This window comes from Chlorocebus sabaeus, chromosome 17, assembly GCF_047675955.1.
Source record: "Chlorocebus sabaeus isolate Y175 chromosome 17, mChlSab1.0.hap1, whole genome shotgun sequence".
Lineage (NCBI taxonomy): Eukaryota > Metazoa > Chordata > Mammalia > Primates > Cercopithecidae > Chlorocebus > Chlorocebus sabaeus.
In genome coordinates, this window is record NC_132920.1 from 57,293,605 (window position 1) to 57,320,547 (window position 26,943).

A 26,943-nucleotide genomic window follows, 5' to 3' on the forward strand; every position below is an offset into this window, starting at 1 on the left:
CTGATGTGGTAATAAATATTATTATCCAAATGTGCAGATGAGCAAATTGCAGTGTAGAGTAAGCCACATACCCGAAGACATGCTACTAGTTAGTGGCAGAGCTAGCATTTGAATTCCATCAGTCTAACTTTTATGCTCCCTTCCTCCTTCTCTCTTTCATCCTTTTTTTTTTTTTCTTTTTTTATTGTGAGCACACTTAACATCCACTATCTTTGAATGCTGCATAAGACACCTCTATGACAAGGATAAACACAGACCCATGGGGGAGTGGCTGGTAGGAGGTCATTGGTGAAAGCAGGTGGGAATGGAGGCAGTACTTTGCAGTAATTTAGTGACTCAGTAGATGGCAAGGAAGTGGAGGCAGCAGGTGTTGGATGGAAGAGACAGGGTCATTATGGATAGTGACATCAAGATAATGTAGAATTTTTTTTTTTTTTTAAAAAGAGAGACTCAATTGGTTTAAAGCCTGAGAGGAAGGTGCCAGAAGAAAAGGACACAATGAAGACAAAAGTGTGAGTTGAATAAAATATAGAGCAAGGTCAAGGAGCAAGTTTGTAGGGTTGGAGTTATGAAATAGCCTGGGAAAGGAATACCCCATTTCATAGACAAATAACTGAAGATCAGAGAAGTAAATGGTGAACCCCAGGTTATAGAACCAATTAAACAGTAGCTCAGGGACCAGAGTCCGGGTTTTCTGATTGTCAAGACAGGTGCTTTCCACTAGTCCACCCAGCAACTCTTGCTGAATCATCCTCTACTGGTTACTTATCCCCAAGCCAAAGGAAGTTATTGTAGTTAATAAATAAGTACAGTGTAGCCAAAAACCAGTGTAAACACACAGCTCTATAAAAACACTAATGACACCTTGTCCTTCCAGTTTCCTTCACAACACCCTCCCCCCATAGCTCATTCACACTGAGTACTGACTTTTCTTGAGTATAAGCTTCCTTCAAGATACTGAAGGTTCCCAGTATTTATGCTAAGCAGGGACTCAGGTGGAGAGAACTAAGGTCACCCTCAGGGAATTTCTTGCTGAATTAGGTTCCACTAAGCCTTGAAATCAAAACGCTTCTGCTAGGTAAATGGGGTGCAGATGGGAAATCAAACCAGTGTGTGACTGGGCATGATTTAGAGCAACTGTTATTGATGTGACAGATCCTAGCAGGCAACCTCATGAGAGCCTGCATTTTCATTGCAATGCAAGCAGATAAAATGAATAATTACATTTTTGACTTTTGAATTTCCTGCACCTTGCCAGTGTTTATTTTAGCCATAATCTGGGTCATGTATATTCTAAGGAGGCTTTTGATTTAAGAACCTAGATTTTTTAAGAGGCATGCAATATTCAATGTATCTCTATGCATAAGATTTTATGTAGATATTTTGATGATGCAAAATTTCTGCATTATATGAAATATAAGTTTTTTTTAACTTTGGGGGAATAACAATGGTTTCTTTCTAACATACATTATCTTGGTCAAACATTGAAATTCTTGATTAATGTTTAACTACAAGTATACTCATTTCAAGTAAAGGATCAGTTTCAGGGTTCAGGCTGAAGTGTCTTGATGACAAGAATTCAGGTTCCAAGGAGAAGCCCATAAGGCTAAGGGTATTGGATATAACGGAAAGTGGAAGCTATACCTGACTTCCAGAGAATGTGGACTGGATATAAGATCTTAATCTTCTCTTATCTTACTACAGAAATCTGGATGGAGAAGCAGTATTTACCTCAAAGAGAAGTGGACCTAGAAGCTTATTTCACTAGGAATCACACCATTTTTCAAGGTACTCGATTCAAAAGAGCCATTTTCCAAGGGCAATACTGTAGAAATTTTGGCTGTTGTGAAGACAGAGATGATGGCTGTGTCACTGAGTTCTATGAGGCGAATGCGTTGTGCTACTGCGATAAATTCTGTGACAGAGAAAATTCTGATTGCTGTCCTGACTACAAGTCCTTTTGCCATGAAGAGAAAGAATGGCCTCCTCACACACAGCCTTGGTATCCAGAAGGTAGGCTTTGGGAATGTGTTTCGACATTATCCTCGTTCATAACAACAAGATCTGACAAACTTTCTCTCTTTTTTTTCCTTCTTTCAATTAAATAAAAATGATTATTGCAATTGAGAAAATACATTTATTTGGATTGTTAAAGTGCTTTGGTTTGGATGTGGGGTTCCTGTGTAATACAAGCACCTTCAGGAAAGTTCTGATCTGACAGTCCTGAGTGCTGATCGGAATCCTGACCAGTGAGTTTTGAACACTCACTCAACTTATATAAGGATTACTTAAAACTCTTCTCTCTCTCTCCTTTGTATTGACATCAGGTTTCTCAGGACTTTTTGTCTGTAACCTCTTAGATAGTCTCAAGAAAGTCACAAGATTTACTATCTTGTGATAGTAAGTAGAAAGTCACAAATCTACTATCCGTAGATTTTAGTTGTTATTTCAAGGGGCTAATGGATGCACAAGCATTAGAAACTGTGGTATTAGTAATGCTATTAAAACTAGGACAAAATAAAATAAAGTCAGTCACCCACTCTGCCTAAGTCATACCAAATATATTCTTCATGTGTATTTTTGTTTTGCTTCATTTGTTTTTCCAGTCTGGGACTTTTAAAATTATTAAAAAGAAAGGAGGAATTCATATAGAGTAGTTGAAAAAGTCTAAGGTTAAATGGATAAATACAACATAAGGAGGATGATGGTATTCATTATATTTATCTAATTGGAGGAGAATGACTATGGATTTTGAGCATTTGATACAATCAAGCTCTACAACAAAAACAAAACAAAATTCTATAACTACTCTTAGATGAGGCTTTATTTTTCTGTCTCTCATTGTATGAAATCTCCTCAGCAGAACTTCAGGGTTAATCAGACTTCTCCGTCACACTACTGTAAATGGGTGATGGTGACTAGAAATCCCAGTTAGAAGACATTTTAGGGTAAACTAGGGGCTTGGAATCCTTATTTCAAAACCCAGATGTCATTTAAAAAGTCAGAGCAAGCCTCTGTTTAAAAAAAAAAAAAACCCAGATGCCGTAGATTTCATTCTTAATAATGCCATCTTGCTTGTAAAATTGAGGAGATGTCTCTTTATGTGTTTACATATGTATTATTTTAAATTTTCCACATAATGATAATTTATCCTTAGTCTTTACATTTTACCTATAAACAGCGTTCCCTTCTTCCCTCCCTCCATCCTTCTCTCCCCTTCTTTTATCCTTCCTTTTTTTCTCTTTTGTGTGTGTGTGTGTGTGTGTGTGTGTGTGTGTGTGAGAGAGAGAGAGAGAGAGAGAGAGAGACAAACAGTCTTGCTCTGTCATCCCGACTGGAGTGCAGTGGCAGGATCATGTCTTACTGTAGCCTCGAACTCCTGAGCTCAAACAATCCTCCTCCCTCAGCCTCCTGAGTAGCTAGGACTACAGATGTGTGCCACTACATCCAGCTAATTTCTTTTCTTTTTTTTTGTAAAGATGGGCTCTTGCTATGTTTCCTAGGCTCGTCTTAAAACTCCTGGCCTCAAGCTATCCTCCCACCTTGACCTCCCAAAGTGCTAGGATTATAGGAATGAACCACTGTGCCCAGACTTTCCTTCCTTTCTTCCTTCCTCTCTCAGTTCCTCCTTCCTTTCCCTTTCCTTTCCTTTCCTCTTTTCTTTTCGTTCGTTCTTCTTTCTTTCTCTTTCCCTCCCTCCCTCCCTCCCTCCCTCCCTCCCTTTCTTTCTTTTTCTTTCTTTCTTTCTTTCTTTCTTTCTTTCTTTCTTTCTTTCTTTCTTTCTTTCTTTCTTTCTTTCTTTCTTTCTTTCTTTCTTTCCTTTCCTTTCCTTTCTTTTTTTCTCTCTCTTTCTCTTTCTTTCCTTTCTCCCCCTCTCCTTCTTCCTCTCCCTTTCCTTTCCTTTCCTTTCCTTTCCTTTCCTTTCCTTTCCTTTCCTTTCCTTTCCTTTCCTTTCCTTTCTTTCCTTTCCTTTAATTTTTATGAGCCATTCCCATCTTTCTCCAATGGTAACCTTCTTTAAAAAAAAGTTTGTGTACCCTTTTACAGCAGGTAGTCTTGTTTTGTGTGCTTGAATTATTAATTTTATAGACCATATTATGCTACAGACCTCATGCTTTTTCTTGATTTTCTCAGACAGCAGCATGTTTTAAGACTCTCTCCATGTCTGCACAGACTACTAGGACTAGTTTGTGGCTTCTGACTGATGCTTAATTTTCTGTGATGTCCCTTCATCTCATCTAACTCCCTGTTCCCTCCATGGTGGGTGGAGACCTAAGTTGTCGACAGCTCTTTGCTATCATAAAGAAGTCCATGATGGACAGCCTCATGCATGCCTTCTTATTGATTTGCATGATACAACAAGACTTGAATTGCTGGGTCCCAGGTATGCAGGTAATCTGCCAGATGGCTCTCAGAAGTAGCTGCATTAGTTTATGGTCCCCTAGTACTATATGGGGACACACCTCTAACAATTAATATTATGCAGAGAAGTAACCTTTAGTTATGTAATCAGTAACACATGATTTCTCATTGTCATTTTAATTTGCATTTCTCTAATTTCTAGTAGGTTTGAGCTTCTCTTCATATGCTCATTAATGTTTGTCTTTCTTCTATGACTTACTTTTTCCTATCCACAGCCTTGTAATACAACTTAATATCCGGTACAGCAAGTCAGCTTATTCACCACCCCGTTTTTTGAAAATGGCTTAGGTCACATAGACATTAATCTTCCATAAACAGTTTTTGAATAAGTTTTTCTAGTTCCTCAAAAACCTTCAGCTAGAATTTTGAATAGAATTGCATAAAATTTATAGACGTATCTGAAGATAGTTGAACTCTGTAATGTGATGACATCTCATCAAAGAGTGTAGGATATTTCTCCACTTACTCTGATTTTTAAAAATATCCTCAAATAGATTTAACACTTTACTCTATAGTGGTCTTATAATACTCTTTGTTTATTCCTGGATATTTTAAGATTTATTTTGTATTGCTTTTTTTTTTTTTTTTTTTTTTTTTTTGACAGGGTCTTGCTCTGTCACCCAGGCTGCAGTACAGTGGTGCCATCATGGCTCAATGCAGCCCTGACCTTCCCTGGGCTCAAGTGATTCTCCTGCTTTAGACTTCCAAGTAGCTGGGACTACAAGTGCCTACCACCTTGCCTGGCTATTTTTTTTTTTTTTACATTTTTAATAGAGATGGGGTTTCTCCATGTTTCCCAGGCTGTTTCAGACTCCAGAGCTCAAACATTGTATTGCATATTTTAAAAATATATTTTATAGTTGGTTGACTGTTGTGATGAATAAATGCTATTTATTCATGAGAGCTCATATCCTATGTGGCAATTTTTCTGAATTCAGTTATTAGAAACAAAAATGTATTTATTTATCGCAGTAAAGATGTCTACACCAAAACTCCAAAGTAAACATCATACATAATGGAGAAATGTAGGTATGTTCCCTTTAAGACTAGTAATAAAACATGGATTTCTACCTTTTTTGCTACATTTAACAGGGAGATATTTGTTATGCTTTAACAGAAAAAAGGAAGTAAAACAATCTGAAGAGAAAAAGTAAAACTTTTATTATTTGTAGATAATGTGGTAATCTATATAGAAAAAATAAAACCAACAGAAAATAGCATTAATATGAGTTAGAAATATTTAAAAACCAGAATTTTTTATTAAAAAATCCAGATGTTTAGCTACTCTTGAAAAATTGAGAAATCTGACAATTCTGCATCCAGGGTCTCGCACGAGGTTGTCATTGGTTAGAGAGATGAGTGGTGGATGCCACTTTTGGTAACATGTATTTTCTATTTCCCCACATACCTTACCCCTTGCTGTTTTCTCTCTGACTCACTTCTCTCATTTCTGCCAGGGGTCAATATGTCTGTAGTTTCTGTAAGTGGAACTTACCTCAGTTTTGCTCAATATACAACTTACACAACTGTACATGGACCCTTGGGCCATTACTATTGCAGGTATTTTGGGATTGAAAGAAGGTAATTTATTTGAAAATGGAAGGTATATTTTTATTGAAAAATAGAAAATACATGTATAAAAATAGAAAATACACTTTTAAAATGCTAATTTTAACTTCTCTATTTCGTCATGTTGGTATGATCCTTAAAATAATAGGTGAAGTTAATATATATTAGTAACATGATGAGAAAACATAAGGCATCATAAGGAGCCCTGTGCCCAGGATTAGTTAGGGATCATATTCCTGTTATTCAAATGTAGTTTCTAATAGTGACAAGATTGGGCAGTCAAGGGAAATTCACCCCTCATAGAACCTGCACTCACTACATATTTAATTAACAGACCCTTCCGTAACATACCCTGAGTAGCATGTTTTTTCTTGTCTTACTGAACATACTCTTCCTCCTCCTTACAAAGTAAGATTTATTGAATACTTACTATGGAGCCAACAACTGTTCTAAGCACCTTTCAGGTATTAACTCATTCATCATTTAATTCTACATTGTTTAATAGAATATTACTTTACTTTAATTATACAGCAACTTTTTGAGAGTAAACATGGTGATTTACTTATCACATACTAATTATGGTGCCATGAAGTGGGAGGCCTAGTAAATATTGGTTGAATTTGGATTAATTGGTATTTAGAGGATTTTAATTTTATTTCAAATTTTGTATTTGTTGAATTAAATAATTTCCTCATATGATTTAAAATAAAATATTTTCACAAGTATACTCTTTCATACATAAAGTAGTTTTAAAAGATTTAGAAAGTATCAAAGTATTATTGTTTATGGTTTAAATGTGCAATTTCTATATTATTTTGGATGTTGGAATATTAACAGGAGTAATTGATAGTATTTAAAACTTTTTATATATCCAAGATTGCAGTAAGCATTGAGGGTCATAAGAAAAGAGTATTATAAAGTCCCAGGCCTTGAGAAACTTAGGATCTACATGGGTAAGGAGACTTAGGTATATGAAACAATTACGAAGCATTGTGTGACTTGTATGCCACATGTAGACAAGAATATCACCCAGGAAAGTTGAGTATATTAAAATGGTTAACGTTTATGTGATAAAAACTGTGTACCATATAAGAATATGTCAGATTGGTGGCAACCCTAACTAAAGTACATATTTTTAACGCATAAGATATTTTGCCTGGATTCACTTTGTCATTAGTGATGAGGCTGCATGCAGCCTTCTGCTTCATCATTGCTGGAAAATGGCCCTTGTAGTCATGAGCTAGTTTGGCTCTTCATGCTCCAAAAGTAATATTTGAGTACCAATAAAAAATTGGAAAATAGAGTTATAGTTTCCACATTTTAAGAAGACATTCTAAAGCATAGACGAGCACCTCTGTTTTATCTCTTTGGCCAGAATATAGTCACATGCCATGCCAACCATCAAAGAGAGGTTTTGCTTAGCTGTGTGGTAACGTGTCTAACTATGAATGGGGTTCTGTTACAAAAAAAAAAAAAAAAAGGAGAGAATGATATTGGGAATAACCAACAATCTCTGACAAAAATTAAGAATGCAGAATCACCTAAAAACACAGCGACTATTTGGATGTCTGCCTTTCGATTGGTTATTATATCAATCTAAATTTTTTCAAGTCTCAGTTTAAAAGTATGAGTTGTAATGCTTTTAATGTGCTGAAATGTACTTGAGCTTTTTTATTTGAGACACACAGCTCATACAAAAAGTAGTTGCTACTTCTTCAATATCCATTTTTGCTTGAGAGGTAGAATTTTGCTAAGATTTTAATTTAGGGTCATAGTTAATGTAGAACTTATGTTCCGGGTATAGTTTTTACTCTATTCACTATGAAAGGAAGTAATTAATCATTTTATTTTGCAGCAAAAAGTTCATATTAGACTACAAGTGTTCTAATACAGATAATTTTTTTCTTTTATCTTGCTTTTGAAAGTAGCTACTTGAAAAGAAAATAGTACTACACAATATTGAAAAAATGTGCAAAATTAGTTAAGATAAAAATACAATGTATATTATTTATACTATTGTTTGCATGTATAAAACAACTTTCCTCTGAGATTCTGTGATCACTCACTGACCTATTAGATATTATTTTTCAGAGATTTAGTTACATGGGTATTGTTCAGTTCTTCTTATTGTGCCTGTTTTAAGAGCTCTTTAAATGTACATTATCTTCAGGATTAAAAACATAAATATATCCATTTTGTACAAATTGGAAGTAAAACATACCGGTAAATATCTTCTTCCTGTGTTTTCTTTGCCATATCTGATGGTAACTTCCAGTAAATGATTTCAAATGTCAGGCTGGGTGTGGCGGCTCACACCTGTAATCCCAGCACTTTGGAGGTCAAGGTGGGAGGATCTCTTGAGGTCAAGAGTTTAAGATCAGCCTGGCAGTACAATAAGACCTCATCTCTACCAACAAAAGAAAAAAAAAATTAGCCAGTCATGGTGGCATGCACTGTAGTCCCAGGTACATGGGAGGCTGAGGCGGGAGGATCCCTTAAGCCCAGGAGTTTGAGGCTGCTGTGAGCTATCATCCCACCAATGCACTCTAGCCTGGATGACAGAATAAGACCCTGTCAAAGTAAAAAAAAAAAAAAAAAAAAAAAAAAAAAGTAAAAAAATTCAAATGTCAGATGTGGAGAACCAATGATAGAGTTGAAAACAGAGCTCGAGTGGATTTTCCAGACATAACCTTTTGGTGTAGCGGATTTTAAGAAGAAAGTCTAGAAGACCATCTGTTGTGAACAGACCTAAGCTAATTTGATTATGCACAATATGTTCACGTTGGTAAAAAAATGTATGTGAGTCACTGACATGTTTGAATTTGGTGAAGTTTATTTACTTCTTCACAACCTCCTTAACTATATTACAATGAAGATAAATCACAGTCCATACTTTACCGCGTATACTGACAGTTACAAAAATATGACACAGACCAATTCATACAACCTCTATAAACTTCAGGAAGTCTTCAGTTCCGGTCCTTTTAGGTGTTCCCACATCTACGCTGCATGAAAACTTTATTAGAGGCACACGTGATAACATTACAGAGGTAGGATTCTGTTACCTGTACAGTGGCTATCAGAGAATGACAATTCTTCCTTTCTACTTGGCTGGACACAGTACACAGGACAAATATCAGTCTTAGAGCACCAAGTCTAAGAGTACAGGTGCTTTTGAGTTTAAGAGATACATATAAACTATGGGATACAAGGGTGGGATGTGACTTTGAAATATTTTAGGTTAGCCTCATAATTAAAAAAAAATAGAATTTAACCAATGGGAATTAATTATTTATCACAATTATGCTGATAAACAAGTCATGAATTTTAATAATAAAACCCATTTCTGACATTTATTATACTAATACTCTAGGGTTGATCAAAATATGGGTAATGGAAGAACTTGTAGCAGTTGCTCCAGTCTGGTCTTTCAGAATGAAAGCCACTGAAGGGGGATGGATTCCTGATTAGAGCAAGCAACTGCCTTTCCGACAGTTTAGACCAGCACAGATATTTATAATACACTGTGGTGAACTATTTTAAAATAAATTATAGACAACCTATCATTATCTTTTCACAATTCAAGAAGTGAAGTTTAGACCGGCACAGATACTTATAATACACTATGATGAACTATTTTAAAATAAATTATAGACAACATATTATTACCTTTTTGCAGTTCAAGAAGTGAAGTTGGCCAGGTGCGGTGGCTCACGCCTGTAATCCCAGCACTTTGGGAGGCTGAGGCAGGTGGATCACAAGGTCAGGAGATTGAGACCACGGTGAAACTCCGTCTCTACTAAAAATACAAAAAATTAGCTGGGCGCAGTGGTGGATGCCTGTAGTCCTAGCTACTCAGGAGGCTGAGGCAGAAGAATGGCGTGAACCCGGGAGGTGGAGCTTGCAGTGAACAGAAATTGCGCCACTGCACTCCAGCCTGGGCGACAGAACAAGATTCTGTCTCAAAAGAAAAAAAAAAAAAAAAAAAAGAAGTGAAGTTTAGACCAGCACAGATACTTATAATACACTATGATGAACTATTTTAAAATAAATTATAGACAATGTATTATCATCTTTTCTCAGTTCAATCAAGAAGATAAACTATTTCATTCTCCAAATATATGATTTGCCTAATATTGCTTTAAATGCTGTTAAAGTTGCAAAAACTGCCTTAATTTCAACAGTCATTAGTTTTGGCTTTGTTTTATTTTGTTCCGTTGGTCAAGATGCTGTGTGTGTAACCAATTAATTAACTCACTCTGAGGAGCTCTAGACATATTTTACTGAGAAAGTATAGCTACCAGACAGGAATTCTTTCATATCACCACAATCATAGTTTTCAACCTACAGTAATCTGGGTTACTGCTTACCTTGAATTGATTCTCCCTTTTGAGTTCTGAATCCCATCTTTTGTCTTTTCAATACCTCCATCTCTACCATTCTCTCTCGCTTTCTTGCTCTCTCTTTCTCCTCAAGCATCATTTTTTTTGTTTTCTTTTCTCCTGGTGATATGGTTTGGCTGTGTCACCACCCAAATCTCATCTTGGATTGTAGCTCCCATAATTCTCACCTGCCTTGGAAGGGACCCAGTGAGAGGTAATTGAATAATGGGGGCAGATTTTTCACATGATGTTCTTATGGTAGTGAATAAGTCTCATGAGATCTTATGGTTTTATAAATAGGAGTTGCCCTGTACAAGCTTTCTCTTGCCTGCCACTGTATAAAATGTCCCTTTGCTTTTCCTTCATCTGTTGCAATGATTGTGAGGCCTCCCCAGCCACGTGGTACCATGAGTCCATTAAACCTCTTTCCTTTACAAATTACTCAGTCTCAGGTATGTCTTTATTAGCAGTGTGAGAACAGGCTAATACATGTGGATTAACCATTAATTTCCAAAATGTGTTTTTGCCTTTCCCAACTTTAAAAAAGCTCTCCCTTAACTTCATGTCTTTAACCAGCTACCATCTCATTCCCTTCTTTCCTTTTATGACAAAATATCTGAAAGAAAAATTTACTTTCTTATTCTAAGTCTCTCATCAACCCATTCCTACAGGATGTCAACTCACTGCTACTTCACTGAAATTTCTCTTGGCAGGGTTATTGGCAGTTCCTACATTACTAAATGCAATATTCAGATGTCTGTTTTCTTGTTCTTGGCCTCTCGATAGTACTGTATGCAGCTGACCACCTAGAGCGTACGAAACACTTTCTTAACCCTGTTTTTCATGACACCACCCTCTCCTCAATTCTATTCTCCCTCACAGGTCACTCCTTCCCAGTTTCCTTTTCTGAATGTCTGTCAGATGCAGTGTTTTGAGCTCAGTCCTGGACCACTTTTTCTTCCCTACATACACTCTCTCCAAAAGACCCTTATGTAGTCTTGGGTTTGAAAAAGTAGATATGGATGTTTGTGTCTCCCAAATTCATGCTCCAGCCTTGGCTTAACTCTGGTCTTTTATAAACTGCTGTCTACTTGATATCTCTGTTAGGATGTCTAGCCTAGGTTTTATCTAAATCTAAAATATATACAGTAGCAGTCTTGATTTCTTGACACAAGCCTGTTTCTTATTTTAGTGGTAGCTGTACCGCTTCTTTATTACTCAAGCCAAAGTCCTAATGAGATATCTTTGATTCCTCTTTTCCCTCATTCACCAAACTCAATCCATGAGTGATTCCCTTTGAGTTACCTCCAAATTATATCCACCTACTTCTCTCTATCCTCACTACTATTATGCTAATCCTTCATCCCTCTGGGAACCTCCACCCCAGTCAGCTCAACAGGAGTGATAAGTGCAGAGATTAGGGTGGAGACATTTTGGATAAGGCCTTACAGGTTACAGTAAGAAGTTTGGTCTTATTCTCAATTTGATGGGAAATGACTTGAAGATTTTAAGTAGGAAATGACATGATGTATATTTTTTGAAGATCTCTGTAAATGCTGTATGGGAAATGAGGGATCCATTGGAGTTGGGAAGGATTGTAGCAAAGGAGTGAGTGGACTGCTTCTGGGTATTGTATATAGGCTCATGCTTTACTATGTCAGCACCTTGACGGGGTCCGAAGTAACCGATTATGCCTTTTGTTAAAGAGATTAATTCTCATGCAAGATTAAAGTGAATACAGTGTCTCATAGTTATCTCTTACATGACATTAAGGAAAGATGACCAAGAAATGGAGTTTTTGTTAACATTAAATTTAGTGTTGAATTTTGTTAACATTAAATTTAGTGATTTGGGGTGGCTTGGTGATGGCGTTCTCCTGACTTCAAAATTATTAGCTGAGTGTAAGTCAGAGAAGGGACAGTCTTTTTTCCTTAAGGATGCTTGAGACCTCTGTTCCATTCATCCATGGAATTCATATGTTGAACACTCAAGATTCATAGGGTATGATTATAAATCAGCTTTGTTTTTATTCTACACGCTCAGTTTTTATGAATGGTCAGGGAAGTACTTCTCTTGGCTTTGAATGAAAACTTTGATTGTTGCATGGATTTTCTGTTGTTTCTGGGTGATAAACAATTTTAGGATCTCTTTAAATTAGAAACATACTGTGGATTCAGTTATGAAAGGAGTCTAATCTTATGTAGCAATTAAAACCATGCATTTGATGTAAAGTTCAATCTTCCCACATCTTGGGTTTGCTGTATTAGGAAAACTGTGGTCAGGAGACAGGTGGTTTCCTTTTCTTACCCCCATGATTGTAAAGTATCAAAATTCCACATGAAAGGGATGCATAGATGCAAATACATAAATAATTAGATTCATTAAGTAGAATATTGGACTGCAAAACATCCAGGGGAGGGGCAGTTGTGAAATATTTTCTGTTAAAATATTAGCTTTGTAACGTTGTGGCTAGAAGTTAACAAGGTCCCTTGGAAATCTTTCTAAACCTATAGTTTGCCCTATGCTTTCATGAATAAAAGGTTAAAATTCATTTTGTTTAATTAGAGGCCATTGGCATAAAATTTCAATTACATGTTTCTATCGAAAACAATTTCACCAGACAATGTTGAGTCTCTTTTGCAAATTTAGTGTTAATTTTGAATTTAAGCAGATTATATATTCAAAAGGAATTTAAATTTTTAAGCAGAGTACTATTTTTACAATATGTTACTAATGGTTTTTATATGATAATGATTCACCAGTCATCTCTTTTGAGTAGTTCATATAATCTCATAAAGCAGTTAACAACCAGTTTCAGTTAATAGTTAAGAAACACTTGGATTTGGAAGGCAAATGGCTACAATCTTACTGATTTCATGAATTTTTTCTCTTATTCAGGTCCTAAAGAAAAAAAATAGAATTTGTCTTTGTAAGGTAAATTCAATGAAGTGACCTGGTATTTTGAGCAAGTATGGGCTACTTGCTCCAGTCATATCCAATTAATTATAAGCACTTATGAGACTTAATTAGTTGTTTTTTTAAATGAGAAATGCCATAAATCAATTCAAATAGTATTATATTGCTGACTTACTTAAAAGCATTAATTATTTTTTAAGCATAGTGATTAATTCCTTGGTAATCTTGTTTTCATGCTTTGCAAATCCTCCCTGTTGGAACATAATATGCAGTTTAAAGATAAAAGCGTTGAAACAAGCCCAGAAGATTTCGATATACAAACCTTAACACAAACCAGACACGGATTTCTATCAGCTTTTTTGGCACCAAGCATGTCTGCATATTTGAAAAGCTAACTACAATTTTTGATTACATTTTATGTTAATGCACTTTATTACTTAGTTTAGGATTTTCATTTCTTTACATGTTACTTTGACAGGTTGCTTCAAAGATGGTCAACATTATGAAGAGGGATCAGTAATTAAAGAAAACTGCAACTCCTGGTAATAAATTTAAGTGGCACAGAACTGAGTTCTACTGTGTGTGTATGTTTTCTTCAAATAAAAGAAATATTTGTGAAACAAAGCATATATTTATGTATGTATAGACAGAATCATATGTCATAAGACATCATATACCTGTAACTTTGTATAAGCATATTTAATTTTAAGGGATTTTGAAAATTTAATCATGAATATCTTTTAATGTTTGAGGTTGATGTCCTTGACAATGAGTCTTCATCATACAACAGGTCTGCATTAAATGTACCTCTTAATTATAATATTCTGATACCCTACTGACAAATTGTGTTTTTTGAGCACAATAACTATATAAAAACAGGCTGCTTTAAAAGGACTAGCCTGCAAAAAGTTTCCAAATACAAGTACATGGAATCTACCGTCCAATTTGGCTTATGTTCTCAAACTTCAGTGGATGTGTGATCATATCATTTGTTAATTGCCTGGAGTAGAGGATTACAGCATATTGAATGGTAGCTAACGTATGTTTTACAATTTATTTTTGCCAAGAATCAAATAACCATATGGCTAACATTAATCAAGACATTATGTTTTATGCCTTAACAATGTATAACCCTTTTTACTAATTGAAATATACTTCATAAAGACCAAGCCACTTTTGTAATCATCATATCTTTACAGCACATGCTCAGGACAGCAATGGAAATGTTCCCAGCATGTATGCCTTGTTCGTCCAGAATTAATTGAACAGGTCAATAAAGGAGACTATGGGTGAGAGAAATCTTGCTTTATATGCTTCTTGACACTGCCATTTACTATGCAGGTTTCAATGTATTGCTTGGTTTCTATAAATGGTCATTCATTATTTAAAAAGAAAGAGGGGGAGAGAAATAGAAAGGGAGATAGAAAGCATATAAAACTGGAATGCAAAGGTAAACATTAAGTAATTAAAATGATCAAATAAGAAATCTGGGGCATAGTTAAGAAAGAGCAGTGTCATGGTGTAGGTAAGGGAAGTGGAGTAAAGCTACTTTGGATAAGTATTTAGGCAAAATCAGAAGGTCAGCAAAATTCATTTATTCATACTAACCATCTCTTCCTCTGCTACTGCCCTCACCAAGTCAATCAAATGCTTAGCTATCATGGGTAGAATCTGACCTTACAAGGATGATATTCAAATAACAAGCCAATCTAAATAATTTCACTGAAATGATGGATATCTAGCCGATGTCACTTACAGTTGAATCAAAAGACAGATTGAGCTACTTTACTTTAATAGTACACTAAAGATAGGGATGATTGACACTGAAACATTGGAAATAACTGATGCTCTCATATAGATTGAAAAATTAGATGGCTTCTCCATTTACACAGAGGAAATTAAGATGTAGGCACTGGCCTGGCAAGGTGGCTTATGCCTGTAATCCCAGCACTTTGGGAGGCCGAGGCGGGTGGCTAGATCACTTGAGGCCAGGAGTTCAAGACCAGCCTGGACAACATAGTGAAACCCCATTTCTACTGAAAACACAGAAAAAATTAGCTGGGCATGGTAATGCATGCCAGTAATCCCAGTTACTCAGGAGGCTGAAGCATGAGAATCACTGAAGCCTGGGAGGCAGAGATTGCAGTGAGCCGAGAATGCGCCACTGCGCTCCAGCATGGGCATCGGGGGTGAAACCCTGTCAAAAAGAAAAAGAAAAAGATACAGGCACCAACACTGACTTTTATTATAGAATTAAAAGGAAGAGGAACAGGCCAGCTGGTATCTGCTTCAGGATTTCTCCACTGCCATTGATCAAATCTCGATATATCCTTGATAACATCTTCCACATTTCTGGAAAAGACTTCACATAAAAAGATCTATTATTGAGCAATTAGAAAAGTGAAATAATCTGGAGATGTATTTTTATAAAATGGAAGTATAATCTCCTTCCACATATAACATGTTGTTTCCCAGCATAATGGGGATACTAAATTTCAACGTATTCAAAGTTTTTTCTTGGAAGATACAAAACATATAGAAAGTAACATTTGTTGATATTAATATCCTTAAACCATTCTCAGTTCCTCTCTGTGTGTGTGAGTGTGTGTGTTTGTGTTAAATCAATATTTTAGAAGATAACTTGATGACATTTTAAGTATTTCTAGGGAAGACCAATTATAATTTTCTGTGGCAAATCATATTTAAATTATTCAAAGAACATGAGAGTATGTGCCATCTTGAAAAATTGAATCAGATTCCTAAAAGTGTTCAAATGCTAAATCTAATTAACATACACTTCCAAGAAACCAAAACAGAGGAGCCTAGCTTTCCACTATTAAAAGTACATGAGAAACCACAGTCTAAACCAATGTGGTACACTTAATAAAACACACTTAGGAGTACAGAGGTTGTTGGGAATGCTATTAGGTTGGTGCAAAAGTGTATGGTGGTTTTGGCCAAAACTACCGTTACTTTTGCACCAACCTAATATCTTCCTTGGAAGGAAGAACGTTCTTTCCATGATTTATTTATTTTGAGCATGCCCTAGGGCTACTTAAGAGGCATGGGCTTTGCATTTTAGTAGCAAATATTAGACATCACATAACTTTCAAAGAGTAGAAAATGAAGTATAATTGGAGCAAAAGGAAACATACAAAAACCAAAGGAAAAAAAGTTAAGTAAAAGGAACAAGGTATAAAGACAAGAAATAAAACTAAAATTATTTACCAGGGCAAAAAAGGGGGGAAGTCTTTAAATTTAAAAGAAAGTTCTAATTCTCAGCTATTCTCTTTTCATGATGCTCAAATTGTTTTTACATGTAAAAATATAATCATATTATATCATTCAGTATTTATTAAGTGCTTTTAAAAATAGCCTACACCAAATATGCAATCCTGGCTTTAAAATATTTCTTTCCCACATCTTGACAGTATTTTAGATCCAAGTCTTTATTTATTCTATGTAATGTACTTCAGTGCTTATTTATTCTCTGTATTATTTTTTAATGTAATCGGTTGATATTAATAAAACATATGTTCTACTGGTGGCATGGCTGAGGATACACATAAATAATTTCGGCCTGGGAAGTGGCTTATGCCTGTAATCCCAGCACTTTGGGAGGCCGAGGCGAGCAGATCACTTGATGTCAGGAGTTTGAGATCAGCCTGGCCAACATGGTGAAACCCCATCTCTACCATAAATACAAAAATTAGCCGGGTGTGATGGCATGGGCCTGTAGTCCCAGCTACTCGTTAGGTGGAGGCACTAGAATTGCTTGAACCCAGGCGGTGAAGGTTGCAGTGAGCTGAGATCATGCCATTGCACTACAGCCTGGGAAACAGAGTGAGATTCTGTCTCAAACAAAACAAAACAAAACAAAAAAATAATTTCTATGTTAAGGGAATTTACCATCTAGTTGAGGAGCCAACACTGCCATACCTTTATAAAGGATTTCTAATAATAGGGGAGAATATAAGTGCTACATTAGTGGCACAAGTAATAATCAGCAAGTTAGTGGAATAAAGGGAGATATGTAAGTGTTTCAATTACCTGCTGCTGTGTAACAAACCACTTCAAGATTCAACATTTTAAAACCATAAACTTTTCATCTTTTCACATCAGCAATTTGGAATGGGTTCAACTGAGGCTCTTTTGCTGCTCTCTTCTGGAATTACTCCTGTGTCAATAGAGCCTCAACTGAGGTTGAATTGTCTGTGATGGCCTTACACTATATCTTGTGGTTGGTGCTGGTTGTTGATTGGGCCACGTTTCTCCAGCAGGCTAGCTTTGGCTTCTTCTCATAATTACTATTCTGATGGGGCCTATGTGGAAGCTGCCCCAGTCCTCCCTTGAAGCTTATGCTTGAAAGTTTCACGATCTCAATTCTACTGCTTTCTAATGGGTAAGGCAAGTTACTAGGCCAGTCTACGTTCAAAGGCTAGAGAAATAGATTCTTTCTTATGAACTCAAAATTTGATTTACTGGATAAGTTGGCTCTCATTTTTCACTGTTTTCTCAAAACCCGCTCACCCCAAACTGCAGTGATTAACTTCTACCTATTCTTAATTACTGGCATCTTGCTCTATCTGGTCAACTTGAAAATTTGAAGTTAGTTTGATTTTTCCTTCCTTTTATTCTCAGTCAGTAGGTATTGCTAACTCCCGCACTAAAAGTTTCTCTTAGATATTTACTTCTTCCATTCTAGACTATATTCTAATGCATTTCTTTATTAAGCCTAGTTTGAAATTATCTGACTTGTCTCTGTTTCCAGAAATTCTCAATGGAACCCCATTGCTTGTGAAACATGTATTGCCCTTAGCATAAATAATATGTTGGCCCAAAAGCTTTTTTACTACCTTATCTTTTGTACCATTTTCAGCCCCTGTGTCCCTATCCTCTCTCCTAGTTTAAGCATTTAACTTATCTGTCATTCCCTACACATGCCACCCAACTTCAAACTTGCATGCTTTGCTCAAGAGTTACCTTTACTTTAAACAAATGCTCTCTTCTTTCATATGTGGTCACCAAACTCATTCTTATGCTTCCAGATAGAGAACTAAATTTGCTTTATGTAAAAATTTTGCCAACTCCTTTAGTTATGTTTGAATCTTTTGATCATCTTTTGATCTACTGCTGATAGATGACACACGCTGAAGTCATTTCTATCTTTGTATTTTTTCTTAAGGTATGAGCTTCTTAAATGTAGAAAAGTTTATTCATATCTATGTTCTCAGTGTTTATTAGAGACTATGACACATCAATTAAGAAAGTTCAATAAATGCTAAATTGGATTAAAATGAAAATTATGAGTCTAAGTCAAGAAGGATGTTATAGATTAGTCATACCTTTCACACTTTTGAGCATATCTCACAGCACATACATCTTACTTTGTGATCTAGTACACACACCCATGCACAAGCATCAACACACACACACACACACAGACACACACACAGAGTTTATTACCCTTAGTATTTGTAATAAACTCTATTTCCTATTATTTCTCCTATCTTTTATTTTATTTTCTTAAACTATCACCCTACTAACCCAATTGAGTGCTCAATTAAATAACCTATGAACATCTCTGACCTGATGTTGGAAAACTACTAACATACGGCAACGAAAACATACTTTACTGATGTCACAATTTTGCCCAATTTTGCCCTGTTAGCCTTTTGAATTATACTACAACATCTTTTATATTCAGAGGTTCTCTTATTGAGATTCCTTGGGTAATGAAGATTGCACTTTAAATTGTTGCTAAGTTTCTAAGGATTTTATGAACTAACAGATCTTATACGAAAGACAAACATTAACTTGTGAAGTATATTATTAAAAATTAAGTTGTGCTTTCAATGATTCATAGGAGCCTATCACATTATAAACGATTTTGGTGATAAACATAGCAGGACAGGGTTTAAATTTGACATAAGTACAGAAAATATATTGACCTCAAGTGGTAGATAATTCAGAATAAGCAATGATTAAATTACTTGCATCTTTCTAATTTTTTATCTACTATCATCTAGTAAAAAAATTTTGTTTGTCTTCAAATTTCAATATTGAATTTTGAAGAGAAAATTTCTTTTCTAATTAAGAGCACAAAATACGTCTCTATGAAAATACGCACTTTTGTTACCTAATTTCACATCAACTGATTTTTTAGTATTATTAATAACTAAGATGATTGAGCACTTAACACAAATGAACTCATTTAATACATAATAGAATATTTCAATATCTAAAAATTAGCACTGATGTCATTTTTTAAAATTATAACTATTTTGTCCTTCAGTATTCATGCATACATTTTTACTTTGTCCATTTCTTTTCAAATACAAATTTTAAAGAAAATGTATTAACCTATTTAATGTATCAGTACATTTCTGTATATTTAAGCTTCTTTCTAAGCTGTATTTAATGGCATTTAAAGGAAACTACATATATTGGCCTCATTAACACTTAATCTCTTTGTGGTATGTAAACATTTCATATTCTTAGCATTAACCTACATTAATATAGTCTTATGTTCCTCATATGAATCATTAAAATACTTGAAATGTACCTTATTTAGGAAGAGTATCTCATACCTTTGATTATTAAAATAATCAATAATGCATCATTTATATAAACAATAGCCTGCGATAATTCTTATATTGTGAGATTTGTTGCTGTTGAATTTTGGAAATATAAAGGAACATGTATTTGTAAAAATGATGTCATATAACCTGTGTATATTTTTCTTCTTCATTTGTAAGGCAGATGGACAGCACAGAACTACAGCCAATTTTGGGGAATGACTTTAGAAGATGGTTTCAAATTTCGCCTTGGCACTTTGCCACCTAGTCCCATGCTCCTGAGCATGAATGAAATGACAGTAAGTGTTCCTTCTGATTCATGTATGTGCACGTATTTGTAAAAGTGTGTTCATGTGTGCATTAAAAGCAATTACAAATCACTAAAATAATGAGTTTTGAGCTTTCAGAGTCATAATTTTGTCACAAAAATAAAAAATCCTTTCCCCAAATGGTTGTTAAACCCCTCAAAAGTTTCATGTGGGCTTTGCAAGTTTACTGTTACCAATTAGACATAGTCTCCTTTAGGAATGATTGAATGGCCTGGCAAGATGGTGGAATAAGAACAGCTGGTTGGCAGCTCCCAGCGAGACCAACGCAGAAGGTGGGTGATTTCTGCATTACCAACTGAGGTATCTGGTTCATCTCATTGGGATTGGTTAGACAGTGGGTGCAGCCCACGGAGGGCAAGCAGAAGCAGGATAGGGTGTCACCTCACCCAGGAAGAGCAAGGAGTCTGGGAACTCCCTCTCCCAGTCAAGGGAAGCCATGATGGACTGTGCTGTGAGGGATGGTGCATTCTGGCCCAGATACTATCCTTTTCCCATAGTCTTTGCAGTCCACAGACCAGGAGATTTCCTCAAGTGCCTACGCTACCAGGACCCTGGGTTTCAAGCACAAAACTGGTGTCCATTTGGGCAGACACTGAGCTAGCTGCAGGAGTTGGTTTTTTTGTTTTTTGTTTTTTGTTTTTTGTTTTTTTAATACCCCAGTAGAGCCTGGAATGCCAGTGAGACAGAACCATTCACTGTCCTGGAAAGGGGGCTGATGCCAGGGAACTGAGTGGTCTTGCTCAGCATATCCCATCCCCACAGAACCCAGCAAGCTAAGATTCACCAGCTTGAAATTCTCACTGCCAGCACAGCAGTCTGAAGTTGACCTGGGACACCGGAGCTTGGTGGGATAAGGGGTGTCGGCCATTACTGAGGCTTGAGTAGGCGGTTTTCCCCTTACAGTGTAAACAAAGCCACTTGGAAGTTCAGACAGGGTGGAGCTCACCACTGCACAGCAAAACCACTGTAGCCAGACTGTCTCTCTACATTCCTCCTCTCTGGGCAGGGCATCTTTGAAAGAAAGGCAGCAGCTCCAGTCAGTGGCTTATAGACAAAATTCCCATCTCCCTGAGACAGAGAACCTAGGGGAAGGGGCAGCCGTGGGAGCAGTTTCAGCAGACTTAAATATTCCTGCCTGCCAGATCTGAAGAGAGCAGTGGATATCCTAGCATGGTGCTCGAGCTCTTTTAAGGGACACACTGCCTCCTCAAGTGGGTTCCTGACTGGGAGACACCTCTCAGTGGGGGGTCAACAGACACCTCATACAGGAGAGTTCTGACTGGCATCTAGTGGGTGCTGCTCTGGGATGAAGCTTCCAGAGGAACTCTGTTAAGGGACGGACTTTCTCCCAGTGCCTCTTGACTGGTAGACATCTCCTAGCAGGGGTCAACAGACACCTCATACAGGAGAGCTCTGGCTGGCATCTGGTGGGTGCTGCTCTGGGACGAAGTTTCCAGAGGAAGGAACAGGCAGCAATCTTTGCTGTTCTGAAGCCCCGCTGGTGATACCCAGGCAAACAGGGTCTGGAGTAGACCTCCAGCAAACTCCAGCAGATCTGCAGAAGAGTAGCCTGACTGGTAGAAAGAAAACTAACAAACAGAAAACAATAGCATCAACATCAAAAAAAGGATGCCCATGCAAAAACCCCATCCAAAGGTCACCAACATCAAAGGCCAAAAGTAGATAAATCCACAAAGGTGAGGAAAAACCAGCACAAAAAAGTTGAAAATTCCAAAAGCCAGTATGCCTCTTCTCCTCCAAAGGATCACAACTCCTTGCAAGCAAGAGAACAAAATTGGAGGGAGAATGAGTTTGACTAATTGCTAGAAGTAGGCTTCAGAAGGTGGATAATAACAAACTCCTCCAAGCTAAGGGAGCATGTTCTAACTGAACGTAAGGAAGCTAAGAACCTTGATAAAAGATTACAGGAACTACTAACCAGAATAACAAGTTGAGAAAAGAACATAAATGACCTGATGGGGCTGAAAAATACAACACGAGAACTTCAGGAAGCATACACAAGTATCAATAGCTGATTCAATCAAGCAGAAGAAAGGATATCAGAGATTGAAGATCAACTTAATGAAATAAAGTATGATGACAAGATTAGAGAAAAACAAATGAAAAGGAACAAACAAAGCCTCCAAGAAATATGGGACTATGTGAGAAGACCAAACCTACATTTGATTGGTGTACCTGAAAGGCATGGGGCAAATAGAACCAAATTGGAAAAAACACTTCAGGATATTAGCCAGGAAAACTTCCCCAATCTACCAAGACAGGCCAACATTCAAATTCAGGAAATACAGAGAATACCACAAGATACTCCTCAAGAAGAGCAACCCCAAGGCACATAATTGTTAGATTCACCAAGGTTAAAATGAAGGAAAAAAGTGTTAAGGACAGACAGAGAGAAAGATCAAGTTACCCACAAAGGGAAGCCCATCAGATTAACAGCAGATCTCTCTGCAGAAACCCTAAAAGCTAGAAGAGAGTGGGGGCCAATATTCAACATTCTTAAAGAAAAGAATTTTCAGCTCAGTATTTCATATCCCGCCAAATTAACCTTCATAAGCAAAGGAGAAATAAAATCCTTTACAGACAAACAAATGCTCAGGGATTTAGTCACCACCAGGCTTGCCTTACAAGAGCTCCTGAAGAAAGCACTAAATATAGAAAGGAAAAACTGATACCAGCCACTGGAAAAACATACCAAAATTTAAAGACCATTGACACTATGAAGAAACTGCATCAATTAATGGGCAAAATAACCAACTAGCATCATAATGTCAGGATCAAATTCACACATAACAATATTAACTTTAAATGTAAATGGGTTAAATGCCCCAATTAAAAGACACAGACTGGCAAATTGAATAAAGTCAAGACCCATTGGTGTGCTGTATTCAGGAGACCCATCTCACATGCAAAGACACACATAGGCTCAAAATAAAGGGATGGAGGAATATTTACCAAGTAAATGGAAAGATAAAAAAAACCCAAAGGTTGCAATCCTGATCTCTGATAAAGCAGAATTTAAACAAAGAAAGATCAAAAAGACCAGGAAGGGCATTACATAATGATAAGGAGATCAAGGCAACAAGAAGAACTAACTAACATGAATATATATGCACCCAATACAGGAGCACCCAGATTCATGAATCGAGTTCTTAAAGACCTACAAAGAGACTTAGACTGTCACATAATAATAGTTGAAGATTTTAACACCTCACAGCCAATATTAAACAAACCAATGAGACAGAAAATTAACGAGGAGATTCAGGACTTGAACTCAGTTCTGGACCAGGCGGACTTAATAGACATCTACAGAATTTTTCACCCAAAATCAACAGAATATACATTCTTCTTGGCACCACATAGCATTTATTCTAAAATTGAACATGTAATTGGAAGTAAAACACTCCTCGGCATATGCAAAAGAACAGAAATCATAACAAACTGTCTATCAGATTAGAATTCAGGGATAAGAAACTCACTCAAAACTGCACAACTACATGTAAACTGAACAACCGATTCCTGAATGACTACTGGGTGAATAACAAAATTAAGGCAGAAATAAGTTCTTTGAAATGAATGAGAACAAAGACACAACGTACCAGAATCTCTGGGACACAGCTAAATCAGTGTCTAGAGGGAAATTTATAGCACTTAATGCCCACTGGAGAAAATGAGAAAGATGTAAAACTGACACCCTAATGTCACAATTAGAATTAGAGAAGCAAGAGCAAACAAATTCAAAAGCTAGCAGAAACAAGAAATAACTAAGATCAGAGCGGAACTGAAGGAGATAGAGACAGGAACCCTTCAAAAACATCGGTGAATCCAGGAGCTGGTTTTTTGAAAAGATTAACAAAATAGATAGACCACTAGCCAGACTAATAAAGAAGAAAAGAGAGAAGAACCAAATAGACACAATAAAAAATGGTGAAGGGATAACACCAATGATACCACAGAAATACAAACTACCATCAGAGAATACTATAATACCTCTATGCAAATAAACTAAAAAATCTAGAAGAAATGATGAATTCCTGGACACAGGCACCCTCCCAAGACTAAACCAGGAAGAAGTTGAATCCCTGAAAAGATCAATAACGAGTTCTGAAATTGAGGCAGTAATTAATGATTTACCAACCAAAAAAAGTCTAGGACCGGACAAATTCACAGCCAAATTCTTCCAGAGGTACAAAGAGGAGCTGGTACCATTTCTTCTGAAACTATTCCAAACAATAGAAAAAGAGTGACTCCTCCCTAACTCATTTTATGAGGCCAGCGTCATCCTGATACCAAAACCTGGCAGAGACACAACAAAAAACGAAAATTTCAGACCAATATCCCTGATGAACATTGATGTGAAAATCCTCAATAAAATACTGCCAAACCGAATCCAGCAGCACATTAAAAAGCGTATCCACCATGATGAAGTTGGCTTCATCCCTGAGATGCAAGTCTGGTTCAACATATCCAAACATCACATAAACAGAACCAATGACAAAAACCACATGATTATCTCAATAGATGCAGAAAAGACTTTTGATAAAACTCAACACCCCTTCATGCTAAAAACACTCAATAAACTAGGTATTGATGAAACATATCTCAAAACAATAAGAACTATTTATGACAAACCCACAGCCAATATCATACTGAATGGGCAAAAGCTGGAAGCATTCCCTTTGAAAACTGGCCCAAGACAAGGATGCCCTCTCTCACCATTACTATTCAACATACTATTGGAAGTTCTGGCCAGGACAATCAGGAAAGATAACAAAATAAAGTGTATTCATACAGGAAGAGAGGAAGTCAAATTGTCTGTTTGCAGATGACATGATTGTATGTTTAGAAAACCACATCGTTTCAGCCCAAAATCTCTTTAAGCTGATAAGCAACTTCAGCAAAATCTCAGGATACAAAATCAATGTGAAAAAATCACAGGCATTCCTATTCACCAATAACAGACAAACAGAGAGCCAAATCATCAGTGAACTCTCATTCACAATTGCTACAAAGAGAATAAGATATCTAGGAATACAACCTACAATGGATGTGAAGGATGTCTTCAAGGAGAACTACAAACCACTGCTCAAGGAAATAAGAGAAGAGACAAACAAATGCAAAAACATTCCTTGCTCATGGGTAGAAAGAATCAATATTGTGAAAATGACCATACTGCCCAACGTAATTTATAGATTCCATGCTATTCCCATCAAGCTACCATGGACTTTCTTCACAGAATTAGGAAATACTACTTTAAATCTTATATGGAATGAAAAGAGAGCCCATATAGCCAAGGCAATCCTAAGCAAAAAGAACAAAGATGGAGGCATCATGCTACCTGAGTTCAAACTATACTACAAGGCTACTGTAACTAAAATAGCATGGTACTTGTACCAAAACAGATATATAGACCAATGGAACAGAACAGAGGCCTCAGAAATAACACCACACATTTACAGCCATCTGATCTTTGACAAACCTGACAAAAACAAGCAATAGGGAAAGGATTCCCTATTTAATAAACGGTGCTGGGAAAACTGGCTAGCAACGGGCAGAAAACTGAAACTAGACCCCTTACTTATACAAAAATTAACTCAAGATGAGTTAAAGACTTGAACATAAGACCTAAAACCATAAAAACCCTAGAAGAAAACCTAGGCAATATCATTAAGGAAATAGGCATGGGCAAAGACTTCATAACTAAAACACCAAAAGCAATGGCAACAAAAGCCAAAATAGATAAATGGGATCTAATTAAACTAAAGAGCTTCTGCACAGCAAAAGAAACTATCATAAGACTGAACAGGCAACCTACAGAATGGGAGAAAATTTTTGCAATCTCTTCATCTGACAAAGGGCTAATACCCAGAATCTATAAGGAACTTAAACAAATTTTCAGGAAAAAAACAAACAACCCCATCAAAAAGTGAGAAAAGGATGTGAACAGAAACTTCTCAAAAGAAGACATTTATGCGGCCAAAAAACATATGAAGAAAAGCTCATGATCACTGGTCATTAGAGAAATGCAAATCAAAACCACAGTGAGATACCATCTCATGCCAGTTAATGGCAATCATTAAAAAGTCAGGAAACAGCAGATGCTGGAGCAGATGTGGAGAAATAGGAATGCTTTTTTATTGTTAGTGGGAGTGTAAATTAGCTCAACCATTGTGGGAGGCAGTGGGGCAGTTCCTCAAGGATCTAGAACTAGAAATACCATTTGACCCAGCAATCTTGTTACTGGGTATATACCCAAAGGATTACAAATCATTCTACTATAAAGACACATGCACACATATATTTATTGTAGCACTATTCACAATAGCAAAGACTTGGAACCAACCCAAATGCCCATCAATAATGGACTGGGTAAAGAACAGGTGGTATATATACACTGTTGAATACTATGCAGCCATAAAAAAAGATGAGTTCATGTCTTTTGCAGGGACATGGATGAAGCTGGGAACCATTATTCTCAGCAAACTAACCCAGCAACAGAAAACTAAACACTGCATGTTCTCACTCATAAGTGGGAGTTGAACAATGAGAACATATGGGCACAGGGAGGGGAATATCATGCACTGGAGCCTGTCAGTGGATTGGGGGCTAGGGGAGGGATAGCATTAGGAGAAATATCTAATGTAGATGATGGGTTGATGGGTGCAGCAAACCACCATGGCACATGTATAACTATGTAACAAACCTGCACATTCTACACATGTATCCCAG

General features: G+C 36.6%; 1 protein-coding gene across 1 annotated transcript in view; it reads left to right on the forward strand.

Annotated features, from left to right (window-relative positions):
* Positions 1–1,548: 1,548 nt before the first annotated feature.
* The window catches only part of TINAG (tubulointerstitial nephritis antigen), an 83,211-nt gene continuing 57,816 nt past the window's right edge, over positions 1,549–26,943 (forward strand). Inside the window, exons 1-4 of the mRNA XM_008013677.3 lie at positions 1,549–2,013; positions 13,768–13,831; positions 14,489–14,578; positions 20,052–20,166. Coding sequence (XP_008011868.3) covers positions 1,659–2,013; positions 13,768–13,831; positions 14,489–14,578; positions 20,052–20,166 — 624 coding nt within the window. The 5' untranslated portion in view covers positions 1,549–1,658. The remainder of the gene's footprint in view (positions 2,014–13,767; positions 13,832–14,488; positions 14,579–20,051; positions 20,167–26,943) is intronic.